Below are 22,968 nucleotides of genomic sequence, written 5' to 3' on the forward strand. Positions count from 1 at the left end.
GGAGTGGATTTTCTAGTTAGGGAAGTCCAGTGAGATTAATGCAGAAGAAGGGGGGGGGGTAAACAAACAGTAAGGGTGTCTGAAAGGGCATAAGGAGTTGTACTCTTAATAAGTGCCAGACCACCAGGCAACCTCTGACCTTCATACTGTACCTCAGAGTATAAGCCAGCATGACTGGCCCAGGGATAGATCCCAGTGAATCACCTCCTTCTATCTCTGTCTGTCTCTCTGTCTCTCTGTCTCTCTCTGTCTCTCTCTCTGTCTCTCTCTCTTTCTCTCTGTCTCTTTTTCTCTATCTCTTTCTGTTTCTCTCTGTCTCTTTCTGTCTCTCTCTGTCTTTGTCTTTGTCTCTTTTTCTCTGTCTCTCTGTCTCTGTCTCTCTGTTTCTCTCTGTCTCTGTTTCCCTCTCTCCCTCTCCTTCTCTGTCTGCCTCCACACACATACACTCCCTTTCCTTCTGTTCAGGTCTGGGGGGTGTTTCCACAGCTCAGATCTCCCCCCTGTTCTGGAGGTTCCATGTGCACCTGTCTGTCTGGGCAGCTTACATTAAAACTGACAAGACTGGAGAGCTTTTGAACTTGGTGACACTAGAAAAGCTTTGCATTTCAGGAAATTAAACCATCTCTCCCTGAAGGTTAGAAGAAACCCCTCACATGGTCTTTTACACCGATATAGTGCTCAGTCTCTCATGTTTTCTAAGCGTTATCTTCCTTATGCAGATTGACTTCTGAAGAAGGACCTGCCACATGACTGCAGTTCCGATCAACCTCATTAGGAGGGAAAGCAAGACATGTTTATAACACACACACACACACACACACACACACACACACACACACACACACAAGCTTATGAAAATAATTCAAGTGAGAGCTTTAAAAACACCTTTTAAAAAATTCCACAAACTACTATGCTAGTGTTGGACTTCAAGTTGGTTCTCGTGGAAAAAAACACGTCAAAGAGGGATTCTTTCACAGACAAATCCCACATAGACTTTGAAAGGCATCAAATGTGCCTCCTTGACAGAAACATGGGAGGCTTCAGTTAGTAGCTGTCCCTGAGGGAAAGACAGTTTCTTTTGCATTCCTGACACCTCTGGTACAACGAAAGAACGAAATGTTGAGATATAAAACCAACGTAAGCACAAGATTTTTTTTTTTTTTTTTAGTAAAAGTTTTTATTTTTTTTTGTTATTTGTAAAAGTACATGAATAAATAAATGTCCCCACTTCAAGACATGAGAAAGCATGACAAAACAATTGCTAAACGAGGCACTGTGCCTTACAGAGAAGACATAGAATGTCCAGGGGATATTCACATTACGATTGTTGAACATTCAGCATCAGAAATGTTGTACACATAGTGTAGAAACACGGAGACAGAAATAACAGTCGTCCCGCCCTTCTCGGGGCTTACAGAAAATGACGTGGACAGGCACAGTCCTGCCTTGAAAGCCATCTGACTGCGTCTGTTTGCCCCCCCACACCCCTCATCCCCAATCTCTATCACAGTGTGGAGGTGGTGTAGTCAGTACCCAACTCCCCCTCCCCCCCCAGAAAGTAATAAATATAGATTTAAAAATGCATCACCTTCCAACTACATAAGTAAAATAACGCTGACTGAACACATTGAACATTATTACAATAAACTTCAACATATTAAAATGACCTCTTAAGATACTACAGTGAGCTGGCCAATGCATATCTTTAAATATCATAGTAAACGTAACAACATCTAGGCACTGAAAATAAATAAATAAATACATATATAAATAAATAGATAAACTCTCGGACAGCGAGGCACATCAGGTACGATCCAGGCTTCCTGGGTGCAGTTCGTTTCTTTTCTCTTTGATTCTGCCCGTTGAGGTACAGGAGCCCATGTTCTTCCTTCCCAGGTCAGTTAGCCTTGCCTCTGCGATGAGAAGGAAGCAGTTGCTGTTAGTGGGTATTTTAAAGGCTGACTGCAGAGCCCCTCTTCCTTTGACTTCACCCAGGACCCTTGTTTTATTCTCCAAATGCAATCATCTCTAGCGCCCACCAGGGTCCCGTTACCTAAGCCAGGGCTGTGCTACCTAGCAATCACCATTCCGGGTGCCTTGAAATTAGAGCTGGGGTTACAATTGCACCAGCTTCAAACTCTCCAAGATGTTAAGAATAAAAATGTAAAGGCATGGCTTTCCCCCCGTTGCTCGTGAACGAGAAGAGTACTTAGTACTGTTTCACTTAACTCAGACAGGGTAGAGGGAGAGCCTACACCTGAATTCCAGGTGGTCTCACTGCAAACACCTGCTCTTCATCAGGAAGCCTTAAAAGCTCACCTTGACCATAACCAGGAGTTTTTTAGCTCTAGAGCTCAAAGACAGAGAAAGGGCAGGGATAAAGTATTGTATCTTAATAGATAATGGGTTTTACAACAGCACTGGCCGGTTCTACTTAATTCTTAGGGACACCCGTCGACCATCCGTTAGAGAAGGACTTTAGATGATGGAAGCAGGTCAAATTGATGATCACAAAAAGTTAACAGTGGAAATAATAGTCCAGGTTCCTGAGCTGTGGTTAACCTTCATTTCCCCTGCTATAATTTTCAGAAATCGGATGCCAGGACTCTGACCAACTCTCCAGTCAGGTGTAAGCGCAAATCAAGACTCACTTGTTCAGTATCTTTTGGACGATCCTCTGAACCAAGGGGGCTTCAGGGTTGAGACAAACTTCATGACCATCCTTAAGAGTGGCTCTGCAGAGAGAAGTTGGGAATCGTTATAGGGCATGAAGTTTCACAAGGGTGAGTACCGGGTGATAGGAGGGTCTGGGCGACTCTGGTTATGGCAGAAGCTACCCAGGGAGACACTCACATGACTTCTGTCTGGGCGCAGTGGGGTCCTGGAGGGGTCACCGTCAAGCTCTGGATGTTCTTGAAGTCAACCCTTGGTAGGGTCGTCAGGCATTGACAGCGCAGCTCACTGGCCACAACAACCCCTGTAGGAGAAGAGAGTGGGTCAGAGGGCCTGGGCATGGCTGCGCCCACCTGAGGCTCCTCTAAGAATGTCAGCCTCGAGTCTCACCTGTACCCTGATGGTTGGTGGCCAGCAGGAGGAGCAGGACCAGTACAGCATTGAGGAGCTGGCGAGTGGGAGGGGCCATGGCTCTGGACCAAAGAGTGGTTGGAGTCTTGAGCACAGGAGGGAGCTTGCTGGAGGCCCTGAGGTGCAGTCTGGGGCTGTGAGGTCCTGGGAGCTGCTTTTATGCATGACAACTGGAAAAGCCCCAGGGATCAGGGAAATCCCCTGAGCTTAGGGTCCCTGCATCAGGAAGAAGGACAGCGCCCCGCCCCGAGAGCTGAGTAGGTTGGGGACGTGCACGCATGAACTGCGTGTCTCATCATACTTCCCTGCCCTTCCACTATGGGACCCTGGGATGTCCTTCCGCAAACCCTCAGGAGGAAGGAAGTGATGTCTGTGCTGAAGTGACCACCTGCTAGAGGACAGCGGTCACTGAGCGATGTCATCAGGGCAGACAACAGTTTGAGGAACTTTAGTCATTAGGACTGGAGAAATTAAGGTGTGTGTTTGTGCTCGCGAGAGCGCGTGCGTTGGGAGGGGGTAGTAAGTGGGGGTGCGTCTCCGTTAGTTACATACTCATAGATAATTCTAGGTAAAGATTTATTTACGCCTGCGTGAGTACACTGTTGGAATACAGTCATCTCAGGCTGTACACAAGAGTGCTTTGTTCCTGCTGTGTACCGAGCACGAGTAAATCACATTTTGTGTCATATCCTTCTACCGGGCTTGGGGAAAAAGATGTGTCAAATGCTTAATTCATGTTTAACCTAGGACAAAGTGTTGTAATCTCATATAACTTCCTCTGTGAAATTCGGGAACTTCCGAGGCTCCAGTGTGCCGGTGAGCACCACATGGGGTGTAAGAGATTTTCATGAATTCAGGAAACAGAGACTCGGTGGGCTCCCCGTGGGCTCCAGCTGGGGGAGGCAAGGGCTCTCCAGGGGACAGTCTACTCGCCAGTCAGTGCTGACACCTCGAGGAGGTAGCGCCCTTCACATGCCGGCTTAGAAAAACCCTGTACCTGTGAAAAAAATATCTAAATGGCAGGTTACAATCTCATTCCTCTCTCTCTCTCTCTCTCTCTCTCTCTCTCTCTCTCTCTCTCTCTCTCTCTCTCTCTCTCTCTCTCCCCTCCCCGCCCCCGTTATCGAGACATATTTAGTTTTTCCCCCACTGTATGCATCCTTACATCCTTTCTTGTCCCCGCGATTTGATTTCTCCACTAGAGGATCGTATTGCCCTTTCACTGGTTGTGACAAGCTATTGTAATGCTCAGCTCTAGCCTTAGTCTTTTCACTAGCTAGTTCTCACCCTGGGTTTTGACTCTTGGTCACGTAACAACTTTTAGGTAGTTGTGGGTCTGAGCGCAGCTCTGTGAGAGCCATGTGGTCATTTTACAGAGAAGTGTGTGAAAGGCACTGTTGGATACTCAGAACTGCCAGATAGGAAATGTTGTAACACCAGGTACTGGGACATAGACTCCCCACCTACGACTGACGCTCTATTTTCCTATTTTCTAAACGCACCCAAGTGCTAGTAACTATCTTAAAGTGTTAAGATGAATAAATGCTAACAGTTTGTAAAAGTCAGTGTATACTAAATGCTAAAATAAAAATAAAACAATTTTCCCTCCATATTATTAAAACAAGACTCACCTGTTTACCCACACAAACACAAACAATTCTTGAAAAGCAAAACAATTTTCTATTAGTTGTTTTCTCTCTTAGGAAATAACTTGGGGCAAGGATTGATGGCACACACGTTTAAGCCCATCACTTGACAGACAGAGGCACGGGCAGAGCTCTGTGAGCTCCAGGTGACGGGGTCTGTATAATGAAAACTCTGTCTCAAGGAAAAGAATAATTTAGATGAGTCTCTTGCCTAATTTAATTAGTTTTAGTGACTAAAACTACAAAAAAAAATGAATGGAAGTAAACACAGTGGCCTCAATTGTTAGGAAAATTTATAAATAATTAGATATTTCCTGAGATAAAGGGAACCATAGGTTTAGGAGAATTGTTCTTTTTTAGTGTTTGTATCTCATGCCTCATCTCCGGCTTTCTTAATGTTTAGAGTTGGTGAAGTGGTGTAACGTCTCTGAACGTTGTGCTCATAGTGAAGCTTGACATTTGTAGAATGAATGTGGTATTATCTAAGTGAACAAATATGCGTTTGTCTGGTTTTCCCCCAAATTGATCTACATCCTCTTCAAAGTTGAAGCCGGTGGACATTGGAGTTTCTAAGAGGCGTTTTACTCATAGACACTTTATTTGGTTTTCTCTGCCTAGATAAGGCTCACAGACCTCTGTGCATTTAATTTGACCACTTTATGACGTTTTAATAACTGAAATATTTGTCCTCAGTATCAGCAGGGTGCTGGTCAGCCCGATAGTCTCTTTATGATGGTAGAAAACAGAAAATATCTGCTGTAGGGGTTTCCAGATGTAATCTGATATGTTGACATAAGGAAATATTCAGAGAGAATGGAATAAAAAGTACTGGGTTCCTACAGTAGTGTCCAAAAGCATAAAATGTTTCAAGAAGAAATTAGTGAATATATACCAGTAGCTAGAGTCAGACAACAGTTGCTTACGAAATGGAATGCCACCATCTTTTTCCTTCTAACACCATATCCATCTTCATAGCCAGTCCCTAACAACCTTTGACTTGCTGATTTCGAAACTTAAAGAGAGATGGCATTATACTAAAATAATTCAACTCTTTCTGGAAGTGTTCAGTACCATCCCCAGCCAACTACACTTTGTATGAACAAAATGGCAAATTCTATGCCCAGACTTTAAAGTCATACTAATTGGAAGGGAATGGAGTCACCGCTAAGCATTGATTTATTATCCCTTCATGTTTTACCGTATTTATTATATCTTTCCGTTTGAATGAGGACCACATGATAGATAGTCCAGAGCTGTGCTCGTCCTGAGCATAGATGAAGCTGCAGAGATAGTCCAGTGGTCGTTGCGGCTTTTCCCACTAGCCACCAGGAATCAAGATGTCTCAACTTCCAGCCCTCTTGCAATTACCGCTTCCTGAATTATGCATGAATCTGGCCGAGAGGGAACAATAATGACATCGTTCTGATGCTGTTAAATCCCTCGACTCAGGGATGGAGAGATGACTCAGCAGTTAAGAGCTCTTGCTTCTCATTCTGAGGTTTGGTTTCTAACATCCACATGGCCGCTGACTCTATCACATTAGTTCTAGGGACTCCAATGCCCTAGAACTGGCCTTTGTGGTACCTGTATATGCACTTAGGTAAGCACTCCTCTGCATATAATAAAAATAAATGACTGAAACGTCCCCAGGTCTCTCAATTCATTTAATCCAAAGCATCCATGAGTACATCTCTAATTGTCTTTTATGTCTGTCACCTTTGGTGGCAGAGCTCCAACTATTCTTTGGGAAGGAGGACTCCAGTCCCTGCTGTCTCTCTTTCTTCCCAGTCTGGGTTCAAGACAAGTGATCTATGACACAGCCCTGGGAATAAGCTGACAATCCCACAGAGCATTTGCCAGTCCTCTGTGCCTGAGCCTGAACATTGTAGAGGCCTTGGTAGGCTTGCCAGTGGGCAAATGACATAATCGTGTCCAAGTCACAAAAATTCCCTCTAGTCCTTTTTGTCAGGAAATGATTTTTTTTTAAAAAAACAAAACAGGTCCTTACTTCCTGCTGGGTTGCAGCTGGGAACCCAGAACCTTGGAGCTCTGCCAGAGCCTGGGAGAGGCTGCCTGAAGCTGAGCCAGTAGAGAGAAAAGCCGGCCTATTATCCTGAGTGAGTGAGAACAGTCACCTAGTATAAGCTGTGAACTTGGAAACTCTGCCTTCCATCCACTCTCACCTGTCCTTTGATGTCACAGAAAGAAGAAACGCGTTCATTCACTCCTTTTCACATGGAGCTGTGTGAGACCGATTCCACTCACTGATAGATTCTCTATCAAGAGGGACATTTCAGCTCGGTTTTAGACATCCTTTCTCTTTTTCCTCTCAGCATTTTCAATATAATTTCTCTGAATGTATAATGTAAGAATGAAGTTAGGTGCCTGGGACACCTAGGGAGTTAGGAGACCCTATGACCCTTGACCTCTCTTTGCAATGGGGAAGATACATACCTGAGGCAGAAGACACAAGGGCAGGGGAATTTGGGGAGGGGTGGGAGTAAGGGGAGTAGATGGGGGGGAAATACCCGTTTTGGGGGAGGGGGAGGGGATAGGGGCTATATGGACAGGAAACCAGGAAAGGGAATAACATTTGAAATGTACGTAAAGAAATAAATCTAATAAAAAATTTAAAAAAAAACCAACAGATGTCGTGATAAGCTACATGAAACACACTCATGGTATTTGGAGAAAAGCGACACCTAATCCAGTTCCCACTGTGGCTTTGAGAGCTCAGGCATGCTTACCTAGAGGACCTTGTCGCTTATGACAGTATTAAAGAAACTTTCCAGGGTAAGGAGATAACTCTGAGAGGCAGGGAACCTTCTGGAGGGAGAGGACAGAGCAAGCAAAGACTTGTTTGAAAGGGGGATAGGCGTAGTAGAGGCAGAAGAAGATGACAGTCTAGTTCCTTCCCTGGGTCCTTTGTGAATTGAGACTAAAGAGGTCAAGACCCTGCGTGACCCACATTCGTTGAGACTTTGGACCAGGACTCCGTAAATCAGTGTACTTGAGGCTTTCCCCTAAAGTAAGTTTTTTGTCACAAAGCTGACCTTCCTGAGTCATGCTTGCTTGTAATGTTTTTCAAGCTTTCTCTGAATGTATAATGAGATACATTCAATCTTTAAAAAAACAAAACTCAATGGTATTTCGCCCTGTAAGTAAACGAGGTACTTCGGTTTCCGAGACTACTAAGTAACATATTCATAATTCTATCGAGTATTCACCCGATTTGTTTTGTTGTTGCAGGTGGAAGTATGTTAAATATGGGATAACCTATAACAAGATAAAGAGAAGAACTGAAACCCATAATTCATTCTTAGTGATTCAATTTTATTTTTTCCAGCATATAGCTCTTTACTGAATACAAATTATTCACTTGTTCTGAATTCCATTGTTCAGATACTTAGACATAGAGGGTGGATTTCATTAGATCTTGACTCTTGACACAGTTATAGGAAAGGACACAAAAGGGAAGACGATAGTTGAGTACTGTTGGTACATGCTGAGACTTGCTTTGTACCAACAGTCTTAAGGAAAAAATGTTCTCCAGGAATAGGGAGATGGTTCAGTCAGCAATGTATGTGCTATACAAGTATGAGACCCTTTGTCTGGATTTCCTGCACCCATATAAAAGCTGATCACACACACACACACACACACACACACACACACACACACACACACATTTTCATATTATAGTACTCTTTAAATTAGCTGCTAATATCATTATTTCCTATAAAATTCCATAGTTCCTCCCCAGAAAAGGTCACAACTTCATTCTATCCCATACTCCCTTTCCCTCCTGATAAAACAAACTGGAAAAAATTTTACTTCCGTATTGGCTAATGTTTAGTAGCCTTTTCCTTTCTTCAGTCTTGAGAGTGGAGTGCCTGGGTTCATCAGAGCTGACAGGGAAGGAGGGTTGGCTAGCATTCTTTGTTGTCTGCCTTTACACAGTTTATCCTTTTATTTGTTCCACTGGGACACTTATAAGTGTCTCTAAGGAGGCCATGTCTTGAACAAAAAGGTGAGAGTTTTTGTTCGCTTTATTTGTTTTGAGTGTTTTTTCAGCCTTTTGTCAAGACATAACCTCCTTAGAGACCCAGTCTGCCCCCGATTCTCGATCTTCTCATTAGCCTGTTGCAGGAAGAAGGGCGCTGTGACCCTTAGAATCTTGTCACTTCCTCTGGATGTTGCTTCTGTTGGGAAGCTGCTACTCAAACTGTCTCCAGGGTCAATGTGCAAAATGTCACATCCACTGTCGATCCTAAAGAGGGTGAGAAGACAGGGAGATTTTTCATTGTTCAAATTACATAACAGAAAAAAGTGATGATGAATATTAAAGCCAAAAACATTTATTAGATATAGCAGACCAGAGGCAACGACATATTTGTAAAATATGAATAAAGTAAAACAGAAAAGGAAGAGTTCTTTCCCATGTAGGATACTTCTATCCACTAATACAGCAAGTATATCATTATCATTATCATTATCATCATCATCATTATTATTATTATCATTATTATAATACTAAGGATGTTTTATGCTTTCAATAGTTTGTAATTATTTAAATTCACTTTAACTAATACTAAGAAATTACTATTACTAATCTATTTGGTCTGGAACATATTCCAAGACTTCGTCACAAAATGACTCTTAATACAAAACCGTGTTCCCGTTTCCTTAAAAAAAAAAAAAATAGAGCCTTTTGTGAGGTAGCATCGCGTAATTAAATATCATTACATTCATGTAATGCCACCTAAGAAATATGGGAACTCCAAAATTGACCAAACTGTGTCTAAAATAAACATCAGGAATGAGGACATGTTTCCATGGTAATATTTTTATCACACTAGATGTTTATGCTGCACATGAAAAATCAGGATGACTCTGGCATTGTGAAAGCAAATTTAGGAAGCTGGGGGTGAGTTATTAACCACAGAGGGCAAGCACAGTGTATGGTCGGTTCTATTTCAACAAAAGAAGCAACATCGTTATAAAAAGTGATGATCAGGGTGTGTGTCTGGAGCATTTCAACATTTTCCACATATGTTGTCTTCTTCAAGGCCAATATGAAGCCTCCTGTTGAAAAAGTTTCCTGCGTGCTGTAAAAAAACAACAAACAAACAAACAAAAAAAACCTAAACAAAACAGCAAACAACAAAACAATGAAAAACCCACTGTGATTTATGCAGTCACAGACACGCTATCTAGAGATGTCAGTCAAGCCAACCCAGTTATATTTTTCAACTTTTCCATACTTTTAGCAATATCTTACTGCCTTCCCTGTTAAGAAATAAGGTAAAGATAAAGTTAGAATCTTTATCTATGGGAAGCTAACACAGCAGCCATATATAAAATATATACCATTCACAGTAGGTGAATTATGTAGTTAGGGCCAGCGTGAACCGTACAATGGCGTCTTATCTTTAACCCTTCTTTTTTAAAGACACGACTTCATGTAGTGTCTGCGATGGCTTCCAAGTCACCATGTAGCCAAGACAAGTCTTTCACGACAGACACCACCATTACTTCAGGTACAACAAATTTCCCTTAGCCATGCCTCCTGATTTCTCTACGGCTTTTTATTGCTCTCTCCAACTTGCTTTATGTATTTTAATGTTATTTGTAAAATGTAAACATTATTTTGTCTCTTCGATTATTGCCCCCTTTATATTTTGAATCAGACTTTATTCTGTGGCGACTGCTTGTTTCTATTCGTGCATTCATTAATAGATTAGTTTTTCATAAATGTATCGATAATGTATTAGTAATTGATGGTGTATGTTGAGTTCCTTTCAGATAGGTTTTGTGTGATGAGAGACATTTCTATTTATTTTCATTTCGAGCTAGAGTCAAATACTTAAGAAATATCTCCAGGCAGCATAGATTTTTTTTTTTATGGCCAATCTTTGACCTTTCTTACCTTTTTGTTTTTATTATTTATAATCTGGTCATTTCCCCTCCCTCTGATAGTCCCCCTCCCACAATTCCTCATCCCATTTTTCCTTCCCACTGTCTCTGAGAGGACGCTCCCCCACCACCAGGCCTCCCCTTTTCTTGGGGTCTCAAATTTGTGAAGGATTAGCATTGTCTCCCATGGATGCCAAACCATCAGTCCTTTATTGTATATGTTTTGGGGTGCTCAGACTAGCTTGTGTGTGCTGTCTGGAGGTGGACTTTTCAAGTTCCTCATTGTTGGACATTTCATCTAAGGTCACTCCCATTGAGTCCTGAGAGTCTCTCACTTCCCAGGTCTCTGGTACTTTCTAGAGGATTCCCCCACCTCCTACTTTCTGAGGCTCCATATTTCCATTCATTCTGCTGACCCTCTGGGCTTCTCTCCTGCCCCTGCCCACACACCTTATCCTGTTCCCCTTTTCCCCTCTCCCTCCTCTCTCCTACCCAAATCTCTCCCTTCCTCTGCTTACTGTGACTATTTCCTTCCCCCTACTAAGTAGGATTGAAACATCCTCACTTGGCCTTTCTTATTAAAGTTCTTAAATTCTGTGGATTGTATCCTAGGTACTCTGTACTTTTTGGCTAATATCCACTGATTAGTGAGTACGTACCATGTCCTTTGGGACACTCAGGATGATATTGTTTAATTCCATCCACTTGCCTGCAAAAGAATCACAATGCCCTCCTCATTCTTAATAGCTGAATAGTATTCCATTGTGTAAACAAACCACATTTTCTGTATCCTTTCTTCTGTTGTGGGACATCTGGGTTGTTTCTAACTTCTGGCTATTACAAACAACAATGAACATTGTGAAGACCGTGTCCCCCTTGTATGGTGGGACATCTTTTGGATATATGCCCAAGAGTGGTATAGCTGAGTCTTCAGGTAGGTTTATTTCCAATTTTCCGAGGAGGCTCCAGATTGATTTCTAGAGTGGTTGTACCAGTCTGCAATCCCACCAACAATGGAGGAGTGTTCCTCTTTCTCCACATCCTCACCAGCATCAGCTGTCACCTGAGTTTTTAACCTTAGCCATTCTGACTGGTGTGAGGTGGAATCTCAGGGTTGTTTTGGTTTGCATTTCCCTGACGACTAAACACTTGAACATTTCTTCAAGTGCTTCTCAGCCATTCAAGATCCCTCGGTTGTGAATTTTCTGTTTAGCTCCATATCCCATTTTTTTAATTGAGTCATTTGTTAGTTCCTTCTAAGTTTCTTGTAATTTTATTACAGTTGTATAAGTCTATCACTTAATTGTTTTATTTATTCTACATTTTCCAAAATCGTGCTGAAAATTTGACCTTTAAATTGAGAATAATTTTAGATTTAGAAATTATTTATGTGGGGGAAATTTCTTCCCTCTGTATTTTTGTTCTGTATCTCGTATTATGGGCATGCTACAGAGTTATAGTGAATTTATCAAAACCAAGAGACTGATCCCCGGCGCCCTGCTGTTCAATAAACTCAGTCTTTATTCAAGTTCTACCAATATTCCATCCATGTCTTTTTTCCCTGTTCCAGACTTCAGTCTATCCCATGCATTGTGTCTGCCTCTCAACTCTCTCTGACTTCTCTGTTCTGTACACATTTTTGATAGCAGTGTCCTGTTTTCCCTCAGATGGACAATTTTGAAGCTTATGCTTGTTGGATTATTCCTCAAACTCGAATCTCTGTTTGCTCTTTTGCATGCACTGGGAGTCTGGATCATGCAGAAGAGTATAAATGAGACTGGTGAGCCCTTCTCTTTCCTATCCTCTTTTCTGTCAGCATCTGCACCACAGTCATTCGAAAGTCCTGACTGGTGATATTCGTGTTGATCACCTGGTATGGTTTGGGGCTTGTAAACTTTCTCCAATACATTGATTTTCTTAGGTCATCTATGGAAGCAAGTCAGCAGCCTAGCTCAGGGTGCCACGGATTGAGAAACTAAGCCTGAGCTTTGGGATTTTTTTCTGTCAGATTCCACAGACATTCCTCAGGTTCTGTCTTTAGGTTTTTGCATGCATGGTTGAGGTCATTTCTTTTATTCTATTTTATTTGCCTTTCATATTTTTTAAATTCTAAACTTCCCTTGTTATTTTTTAGCATTGCTTAGATATTCTAATATACATTCTTACCTGATTACAATTTTCATTAATGCATAAAACATTTATAAACATGGTATATTCCAAAGCCATACATCTCATTAGCTGGCATTCTGCTTTCTTAAACCATGTATTTTACCTCCAAGTGTGTACTTTTCTGTGTCAGCCATTACTTTTATTAGCATTTTCATTAACACAGAGCTTTAAAGTTTATAGAAAGAATCCACTTTTTCACCTCTAGTCACCAACCCCATTAAAAGGGAACGATAATTCCACAGTTTGGAAGACCCACATACTAAGAGGATTGTTAAAATGTTTATAAGACTTCAGGAGTCCATCAAGAATTTTAGAGCCAGGTGTGTCCACTCTGCCTAACTGATCCTGGCATGCAGGGAGCCTGCAGCACGAAGACTGGGAGTGCAAAGCCAGCCTAGACAGCATTGCATGATCCCGCTCTCAAAATTAAAGAACAACAAGGACAAAGTTTTTTTTTTTAAGGGAACTGTTTTTGAATAGAAAATTGGTCAGTGTAGAAAATAGCAATGTTTTATGTAAAACTAGAACTGTCAAGAAGTTTGGGGGAGCACAGAATGTGCTTTTCGGGAATACCAAATGTTCCTCCCCAAGTAAGCAAGTCATAAGAAATTTCAGCCAGCACAGGCACATGATTAGCTATAAACAACGATGTCAAGAAGAATAAAACAAAAAGCACCCATGTTATTTTTTAATAAAACTTTTATTTTTATTTCATTTGTAACAGTCCTTTGAACTTCTCTGTCCTGAGACGAGAAGGAGCATTGGTTAAAGAATATAAAAGGGCATTGTGCCCTACAAACTAGACATAAAATGTCCAAGGGAAGCTTCAACACATCAATGTTGACCATAAAATATGAAAGACAACTTTCAATAAATAACATTCTTTTCAAAACATACAAACATAGCCTCTCACACATTTCCTCACCCTAACACAAAACACGATCCCAGACTCTCATCTCTCCGCCCTTCTTCCCGCTCAACACCTTCTAGCACAGTGGTTGACACTTAATGGTCTCCCAATAAATATTAATTTAACGAGATATTTAACGCCTACCATCTTTAAACTGCACAATTGGAATTGAACGACCATCGATGAAACGCATCCACATCGTTAAATATTAATGTAAAATAAAAACCACACACTTGGTGGAATAAATAAATACATAAAATAAATAGGACCCTCAATAGAAATCGTAAAATGTGTAAAACTAGTGTTGTCAGAAGCCAGCGTTCACCAGACAGACGCCATCGGTGCAATCTATCTTCTTTCTCCATTACTTGGGGACACCCCTGAAGACGGAAAAAAGAGTCATTGTTACAAAGAGTCATCAAAGCCTTTCTCTCTTATCCCGGTCCCTGAGGCTCTAGAAGGGGTCTGTACATGTCTACGCTTGCACCCAGAGTTTTGTAGAGCTGAAATGTGGGTCCCTGTGGAATCAATCACTTGGCTTGAAACAGAAAAAAAGCCCACATCACGATGGGTTAATTTACAAGCGTGACTTTAATCCTCTCTCACACGTGATATAGCGGCTGCTCTCTCCAATGCTTGGCTTAAATTTAAGAAATTATGTAACAATCACAGAGACCTTAGCCTGGAACTCAGGGAAATCTCACTGCCCAAGGAAGGCTCAGGGGCATGCTTTGCTAAGGATCCCGTTTTTTCCAGAGACTTTATAGGCCATTGGCCACTCCTACTCCATCTTTTAGGGACACCTGTTCCCACCTTCCACATCAAAACAGGACACAGTTCTCTACCATCAGAACCAATTAATGATCGCAAATTAAGGTCAATTACCAAAATAATAACCACAACTTGCGGACCTCTAGATAAGCACAGACTATCCTCGATATAATTAACGTTCAGGCGTCTGATGCCACTATTCCCAAGCTCGACTCTAGTCCCAAGTACAAACACAAAGTCACAACTCACTTTAGCATCTTTTGGACAATCTTCTGAACCATGGGGGCTTCAGGGTCAAGGCAAGCCTCGCGACCATTCTTGAGTGTGGCTCTGAAGAGAGAAGGATGGACCCACGTGAGGAAGTTCCGCTAGGATGAGTGTAGGGGCGCGGGAGGCTTTGGGTCACTCTGGGAGTGGCAGAAGCTGCGCGGAGCAGAGAGATACTCACATGACTTCGGTTTGGGTGCAGTGGGGTCCTGGCGGCATCACCTTCAAACTCTGGATGTTCTTGAAGTGAATCCCTGCCACTGTCTGCAGGCACTGACAGCGCAGCTCATTGGCGACGGGCGCCCCTAAGGGGGAAGACACCGGGTCAGCGGACTGTGGGCGGCTGCGCCCACCGGAGGTCGCTCCTCCCCCGCACAGCAGTGGCGAGACCTACCTGTGGCTTGGCGGCTGGTGGCCAGCAGCAGCAGCGCTGCACAGAGAAGCGAGCGGGTGGCTGAGACCATGGTGCTCTGTTGGAGTGTGGCTGGAGTCTGGAGTGCTGGAGCTGGTTTAGGATCTGAGTCCTGATCTGCAGCTCTAGGGCTCCGGCGAGCCCTTTTATGCTCGAAACTCCAGAACTCCAGGCCAGGGAAATTCCCGGAGCACAGGGTGTTTCCCCACAACCGGAAAGGACATCGCTCCTCCCCCTTGCTCCACTCCCAAGGATTAGACTCCGGGATTTTTGCTTTTTGCCCCAAAGTCCCAGAGGGAAGGGAGTGACGCGCTTCGCTGGACAAGTGACGGCTCAGGGGCCAGTGGTGAGACTTCAGAGTACCCAGTGCGCAGGGCGAGGTGGGCCACACGCGTTATGTGCACGTGGGCGCCACGCCACCTAGGACTCCACTTAGTATTACAGTGATTTGCGAGGATGGAGGCTTCTCTGTCTTTTGAGTTTTGCAGATTCCGTTCATGTCTCAGATTAATGTATTTGCAAAAAATACATCTACCGTCTCTTACCCCTCGTGAGGTCGTTTGCTTTTGTTGCCTACAGTTTTTGTGGTAAATCACAGCTGGTGGTTTTTAACCGGGAGGCACGAGGAGGGTGAGAAGAAAGATCACGGCCAAGGTTAAGCCCCTGTTTACTTTAGAATGCTGTAGCAATCTCTTCTTTGCTTTTTGAACTCGGGAACTTCCAGAACTCCCAAACTCCCGGTATGGTTCCTGAAGCATCCCTAACCTGACCTACGGAAGGTCATATTTTGTTTTGACTAAGGAAAGTCCACGGGAAAGCTGTGGGGTTTTTTCTGGGCTGAGGACGGCCCCCGGATATAAAAGGCCACAGGTGTCACAAGCACCAGTTTAACTGCAAAGGACTATGCCTTTCTATAACTATTAGCCTGCTGGCACAACTATTTACGTGCAATCTGAATGTATCTGTATTGTAAAACCGAGTCCTTGAAAGTATTTTATTATTATTATCATTATTATTATTACTACCCATTATTATTATTGACCTAGAACGAGCTATTGAACTTCCATGCCTTCTCCTTCTACCTCCCAAGTGCTTCTCAGACTCAGGTACCAACACAGCAGGCTTAGATAATTATTGACTTGTTTGTAGCTCCCTATTTAAACCATTTCAGAATCTGTCTGACTGCAGCCTTCCAGCTCTTTGTTGTTTGTTTGGCTGGTTCTGTGTTTTTGTCGTTGTTAGTATTTGAATGTAGATCCTAGCTGAACACCCATTGATTCTATGCCTCTGTGAGGGAGACCCCGAGGCATCAGATTGAAGAAACCCTTTGTCTGGCTGTGCTCAACGCGTACAGAGACACCATGGCTATCAGGGCTAGAAGTTCAGCTACAGCAAATCCCCACAGAAAGGGCACCGGCAGTTTATCCGACCTCAGTTAGTTTACGGTTCTCATGTGTAAAAGAAAGCCAATAGTAGTAGTTGCCTCACAGAGCTGATACTAAGGTGAAATGCGTTAGCACCGGGTGTTATTTAAGGGTTCTGCAAAGAGCTGCTGAATAAAGGAAGCAGAAGTGGTTTACAGCTGTACTGGCAACAGACTGAATGATGGGCCTCCCTCTGCCATGTCAAAGCCTTAAGCTCCAAGCCGATAGCATAAGCAACTGGACCTTTGGAAGATAATCAAATATAGGTGAGGTCATAAAGGTGAGGCACTCAGTGGGATTAAAGTGCCCTTTGGGAGATCAGCGATCACCTGTGCTGAGCTTTACTACCCACCCCCTCCTTCCCTGAGGACTCTGCAAGGAAATGGTAGCCACCTGCACAAAAGAGTCCTTCACCAAACACTACATCTGTTTCCAAATTGCCTAAGAGTAGCTGTTTTGAAATGTACTGAGATGAGGGAATTCCTCCTTGTTTTCTATAGCTGAATGCCACTATATATAGACAAGCTGCAAATCACATAACAATGAACTCTCTGAAGTCATTTCTTAAAAGTAGAGGATCATCGGGGCTGGAGAAATGGCGGCAGCTAAGAATATGTTCTGTTCCTGCAAAAGAGGCAGGTCCAGCTGCCAGTGCCCCTATTCGGCAGAATCATCTGTAAAGTCAGCTCCAGACGTCTGATGCCTGAAGCCTCAGCTGGCACCTGTACTCCTGCATGTATGCAGAACCACGCTCTCTCGGATGGGTAAATGGACTCCATTAATTTAAAACATTTTCAACCTTTTTAAGTCTCAAAAAATATTCCTCGTGGAACTAATTTAAAATTGCAACCAGTTAACATTGGTAGAGTGTCCTTGAGGTAAAAGTTGTAAAAGTGTTGTTAAAAGTATCGTTAACTAAAAACAAACCAATGGGATGAAATTATTAAAATTAAAAATATTCTATACATTCCATTTAGTAAAAGGAAGGACATAAATACAGAACTTATGGTAGTGGTTGCCAAGGGGAAAGAGATTTAGAAAATTATTATTATTGTCTTTGTGTGAATGTGTTCATGTGTGCATATGTGTTGGAAGTATGTGGGACAATGCATGTGGAGAACAGAGGTTGATACTGGGGTGTTTTCCTTGATTGCGTCCCACCTTGATTTGGAGTCAGGGCTCCCATTAAACCTCATAGCTTTGGCTAGACTGGCTGGTCACAAAACCCTGGGACCTGCTTGCCTATCCGGACCTCCACAGTGCTTGATCATAAAGACGTGCATTCAGTCACTGCTCATTTTTATTTTGGTGCTGGGCGTGTGAACTTAGGTCTTAATGCTTGCCCATCAAGTACTTCACCCACTGGCCCATCTTGCCAGAGATGGAAGTTCACGAATGGTCACAGGACTTCCGCTTAGATGATGAAGGCATTCTGGAAATGGACGGCAGTGAAGGTTGCACAACAAGACTATACAAATATCACTAAGATGTACATTTTTGATGGGTTTTGATAAATTTTATGGATTTATTTGTCATGACAAAAGTTAAGCAGAGTAAATAAAAAGAATCAAATAAGTAATAAACAAATTTGTTGAGGTTAATGGGTCTTACTAACTTTTTGCTTAGTACATGAGTTATGGGGTTTAACTTTTTTTTTAATATAAAAAAAACAAATATCCATGGAGATGCTGAGGCTAAAGGGAGGTGAGGTTAGGAATTGTCACACTGGGGAAGGAGCACAGGTTTACCTTACCAAAGGACCAAGACCAGTGAGAGCTATGTGCTCCGAGGAGCGGCTGGGATTTGGGAAGACAAATCTGAGGGTCCGAAGGTAGTGGACATTAGCCACTGGGCCTGCCAATGCTGGACCAGAGGATCACAAGACCTGGGAAGGCCCTACTAGGATCAGAAGGCACTGCATTATAAATGCTTCATAAAATACCCGTGTCAATTTACAAACTTTGATTAACAATAACATTTTATAACTTGAGGATAAACCAAGATAAAGACCGTGAGAAAGGAGAAACCTTAAGCCATAGAGAAGACAACTTGCAAAAATGATTCCATACGGTAGAGGAAAATATCGAGTCTCCAAGAAATATGTTGAAAACATTTACTATAAACTCGCAAGTTCAACAGCCAGAAGGACAAAAGGACATGGGTAGAAGTTTGGGCCAAGGGCTTTCTTATTTCTGTGTTCTTAGATGTGGCACTTTCTAGAGAGAATGATGTTTGCAGTGGGGCTCTGCTTGAAGACTGAGCTCATGAGTCATCTGAAGTAGAGGAAGTTAAAAACCATGAGAACCAGGTAGGAAAGCCGGGTGGTTAGAAAAGAGGACTCACTCACGAACTATATGGAAGTCCCGCATGTAATAGGTATGTATAAAACCAAATAATGCTTTCAGGGCACTCTGCAATTGGAGGGTGTAGGTGGCTACAAGGAGAGCATCCTTGTCAGCCCCCTGAAAGCACTCAGAAGTTCTGGTGAGGTGAGAAACACTTGATGGTGGTGCAGTGTCGAGGATCATGCCTCATAAGAGATGAAAACTGGATCCTGGCAGTCGCAACGATGCAGTGCAAGCGGATGTTAGAGGGCGAAGGAAACGCTAGGGCATGAGAATGAAAGGGCTTGCCATTGCGCATGAGATTATCAGAGATGATAAGCAGAGGCTCTGAACATGATTGGAGAATGTGTGTAAAGCACAGTTGCCCTTTCGTGTATCTCCCTGCTAATGCGGTTCAATGTGACCCACTGAATTGTGGGTAAGGAGCAGAGGTGTGTGATCATATTGGGAAGTTACATTCAGATACAAGACTGATGCTTGCTCTTTTTTTTTTTTTTCTTCTTTTTTCTATTTTTTGGAGCTGGGGACCGAACCCAGGGCCTTGCGTTTGCTAGGCAAGCGCTCTACCACTGAGCTAAATCCCCAGCCCGACGCTTGCTCTTAAAGGCAGTATTTCAGTAGACAGAAAATCAGTGGCCAGAAGGAAAGGACAGGTGGAGAAAGTGTATCAAGTCTGTGCATTGTACTTTAGGTGTTTATTTCTCCTTCTTGAAAAATATAGTTATTTTTTCAACTAACCAGTTTATTCTAGGAACGTACAGAGAGATGTGTATGTGACAATAATAGTTTCCTCCAGAGTCCCTGCAGCCTAGAGCCCCTCTGCTATGCTTTGAGTATCTCCTTCCAAGCTCCTTTTGAAATTTATTTCTTGAAGTAAGGGCCTTGAGGGGTGAAGCCTTTAAGATGTGGTTAGGATACCAAGGCACAGCCTGGTAAATGGATTAATGCTGCTATTTTAGACCTTGGTTGGTTGCAGCAGGCAGTGGCGGTGGTGATAACAGGGTCACCACTCTCTCCGTCTCCCTGCCTTACCTGTTGACTCGCTCTATCACCATGTTATGATGTTATGACGCAGAGCAAGTCCCGCCTCACTACCATGCTCTGGAACTCACCAGCCTCCAACCTCTGGAACAGTAAGAGGTAAATTCATTTACTCTATAAGCCACTCAATCTGCAATTCTGTTACAGCAATGGAAACAAGACGAGGGAGCTCCTGCATTTAGTTGGCCACTCCAACACCAATGCTTCGACCCTGAAATTCGCAGGTATGCCAGACACGGGGTCAAGAGCTGGAATTCTGGTTGAGTGTAGAGGTGTGAGAAGCCCTGTGGTACTCAGCCTTCCTAATGCTGTAACCATTTAATACATTTTCTTACGTTGTAGTGACCCCCCCAACCATCAATCTTTTTGTTGCTACTCCATAACTGTAATTTTGCTAGTTATAAATTGTAGTGCAAATGTCTGTGTCTTCCAATGGTCTCAGGCAGCTCCTATAAAAGGGTTGTTCAACCCCGAAAGGAATTTTGACAAACAGGCTGGTCCAACTGGTCTATGCATCCTGTCTTTCTTCACTTGATCTCAAAGTACAGGAAGCAGAGGTAAGAAGGAAATCCCAATACAGACTGACAAAGCTTGGCTTTGTCATCAAGAAGTGTCCAAATCGATAATTTATAACCTTAGGCCATGGTCCACATTGGTGTTTCCTGAAATAACTTTTGTGGGTTATACCAATATTTAAATATAATGCAATGACACATAATAGGTTAGAATTGCTTCTATAAGGACTATATCACAGTGTATTGTGTGTTCTTTGCTAAAGTATTGTTTTGTGGCCCTTTCATGTTTTATCCATGTGAGTGAATGTGTAACACTAACCACTTGAGTCAGAAGAGAAAGAAGAAAAACAACCTGGAAACCACAAAACCCTTCCTTCAGGAATTCTGCTCCATTAAACATTGGACACACACAGATGCAGACACACACACACACACACACACACACACACACACACACACATATAAATTTCCAATTGTGAGAGCTTATTTTGCTGAATATTTCCAGTCAGGAAGAAAAAAAATCAAACTAAAGGACATGCTTCTCATATTTCATCACTCCTAGAAGTTTGCACAGCAGAGAGCTACAGTAAATTGCTACACAGACTGGCCTTTTCCTGGCAGGAATGCTTGCTCCGGATGCTTTTGTTGATAATCGTGGCAGTGGGACAATGTTCACAGCAGAGATAAAAGATTAACACAGTACCCGTTCTACTTGACTTAGCAAATTTTCTTTGAATCTTTTTGTCAACTGGGTCAACAGCCATTGATTCCATTATCTAACTAAGGATGTTTCTTCTGGCAGGCAAGAAGGAGAGATAAATGAAAAGGTAAGATTATCATACCTTACCACTGCACCCCACTTCCTACTAGATGAAATTAAAAGTTAATCAGTTGTGAGCCTGGAGGTGTGATTGAGTGGTCGAGAGCACATGCTGATCTTTCCCCAGACCAGAGGTTGTTTTCCAGCATCCACATGGGATGGTTCAGAACTGCCTGTCACTCCAGCTCAAAAGGATCTCACACCTTTTCCTGAACTCCACTGGTACCATAGACACACCTTCATACACCCATAAACACACACACACACACACACACACACACACACACACACACACACACACAGAGAGAGAGAGAGAGAGAGAGAGAGAGAGAGAGAGAGAGAGAGAGAGAGAGACTATATTCTGCTTGCTTGCTATTCTACAAGATCTCTCGGTCCCTGTCCTATTTGCTTGTGTGCGTCTGTCTGTCTGTCTGTCTGTCTGTTCTCCCTTTTTATCCTAAATTTTTTTTCTGGCTCATGTCCTGCAGAATGCAGGTCCAGTCTCTTATTTTACATACCAATCCAGTCGTTTACTCCAGGTTTCCTTATGATTATCCTATGAATCAGCATCTACTGAGGCCAGTCCTTTAATTTTTTTTTTTGAGACAGCAAGCATACATTTTTTCCTAACCTTGCAAAAAAATTAATAGATCTGTCTTCCTTTGTTAAGCACAGACGTTAAGCTAGTTGGGTGGGACCCTGCCCTGAAATTACCATTTCTACTACACCTGGACCTAACCTCCCCTCCGTCCTAGACTGACCTTGAACTCAGGAATCTGCCTGCCTGAGTATCTTTCTGACAAGCTGGCACATGGTGAGTTGACTTTGTTCCTTTGGATTCATGAAATCCCTCCTAATTCATATTGCATCCTTATAGTTCTCATAGTTGAGAAATTATTTTGAACTCATTTATTTAGAGTTCTTTCCCATAGCCTTGAAGCCTGTCCTGAAGGCTTCAATGTTAACCATTTTGCTGAGACATACCCACACCCTCAAATCCTGGATTCTAATTCTCATGAGTCATTAACATTAACTGGGAAGACATTCTTCCACGGAATGTAAAATGTACATTAGTCTACAAAAAAAAAGGATGAGAAAGCCATACACAGGGCTAATGGAAAGTCGCTCTTGTTTTATCTATCTATCTATCTATCTATCTATCTATCTATCTATCTATCTATCTATCTACTTATCTATCTATCTATCTATCTATCTACCTATCTACCTGCCTATCTATCTATCATCTATCTATCATCTAATCTATCTACCTATCTGTCAATCCATCATCTGTTTTTATTTTTGTAGCTTAAGAACTTAATGCACTATTCTCACTTGTCTCAATAGAGTTTCTTTCATAATGTTAATTATAATGGTTTATATTCTAACAGATGAGAATTTCAACCACAGGAAACTTGTTTCCCAAATTGCTGTTATCCATCATGTAAGAGGTGGCGCAGGTCGTGGATTAACAGTCAGGAGCTGTTGTCCATTCCTGGGAGAGTACTTTCACAGAGCAGGAGAAAGTTGAAACCTGGGCAATACTGATCTCAAGTCTTGGCGTATGGTCTCAAAGTCTGATCTTTGCATTGATTCATGGAACTGGGGTTGAATGGAATAGAGTGGAATTTTATAATGAGGCTGTGGCTTC

General features: G+C 42.6%; 2 protein-coding genes across 2 annotated transcripts; both read right to left on the reverse strand.

The window, feature by feature from the left end:
• Positions 1 to 1,166: 1,166 nt before the first annotated feature.
• Cxcl2 (C-X-C motif chemokine ligand 2) lies at positions 1,167 to 3,212 on the reverse strand. The gene is made up of 4 exons (NM_053647.2): positions 3,064 to 3,212; positions 2,854 to 2,977; positions 2,652 to 2,735; positions 1,167 to 1,913 (listed from the first exon to the last, which is right to left on the reverse strand). Exons 1-4 carry the CDS (start codon positions 3,140 to 3,142, stop codon positions 1,898 to 1,900), a joined length of 303 nt encoding a protein of 100 aa, NP_446099.1. The 5' UTR covers positions 3,143 to 3,212; the 3' UTR covers positions 1,167 to 1,897.
• Positions 3,213 to 13,498: 10,286 nt separating this feature from the next.
• Cxcl1 (C-X-C motif chemokine ligand 1) lies at positions 13,499 to 15,278 on the reverse strand. The gene is made up of 4 exons (NM_030845.2): positions 15,158 to 15,278; positions 14,945 to 15,068; positions 14,746 to 14,826; positions 13,499 to 14,105 (listed from the first exon to the last, which is right to left on the reverse strand). The coding sequence occupies exons 1-4, from the start codon at positions 15,225 to 15,227 to the stop codon at positions 14,090 to 14,092; spliced, it is 291 nt and encodes a 96-aa protein (NP_110472.2). The 5' UTR covers positions 15,228 to 15,278; the 3' UTR covers positions 13,499 to 14,089.
• Between the last annotated feature and the right edge of the window lie 7,690 nt (positions 15,279 to 22,968).

Source organism: Rattus norvegicus, chromosome 14, assembly GCF_036323735.1.
Source record: "Rattus norvegicus strain BN/NHsdMcwi chromosome 14, GRCr8, whole genome shotgun sequence".
Taxonomy (NCBI): domain Eukaryota; kingdom Metazoa; phylum Chordata; class Mammalia; order Rodentia; family Muridae; genus Rattus; species Rattus norvegicus.

Coding starts and splice junctions, on each gene's coding strand:
- Cxcl2 (NM_053647.2), bottom strand. CDS start 3,142: ATGGCCCCTCCCACTCGCCAGCTCCTCAATGCTGTACTGGTCCTGCTC. Junction 2,978..3,063: donor CACCAACCATCAGGGTACAG/GTGAGACTCGAG, acceptor CTTCTCCTACAG/GGGTTGTTGTGGCCAGTGAG. Junction 2,736..2,853: donor TGCGCCCAGACAGAAGTCAT/GTGAGTGTCTCC, acceptor TTCTCTCTGCAG/AGCCACTCTTAAGGATGGTC.
- Cxcl1 (NM_030845.2), bottom strand. CDS start 15,227: ATGGTCTCAGCCACCCGCTCGCTTCTCTGTGCAGCGCTGCTGCTGCTG. Junction 15,069..15,157: donor CACCAGCCGCCAAGCCACAG/GTAGGTCTCGCC, acceptor CTTCCCCCTTAG/GGGCGCCCGTCGCCAATGAG. Junction 14,827..14,944: donor TGCACCCAAACCGAAGTCAT/GTGAGTATCTCT, acceptor TTCTCTCTTCAG/AGCCACACTCAAGAATGGTC.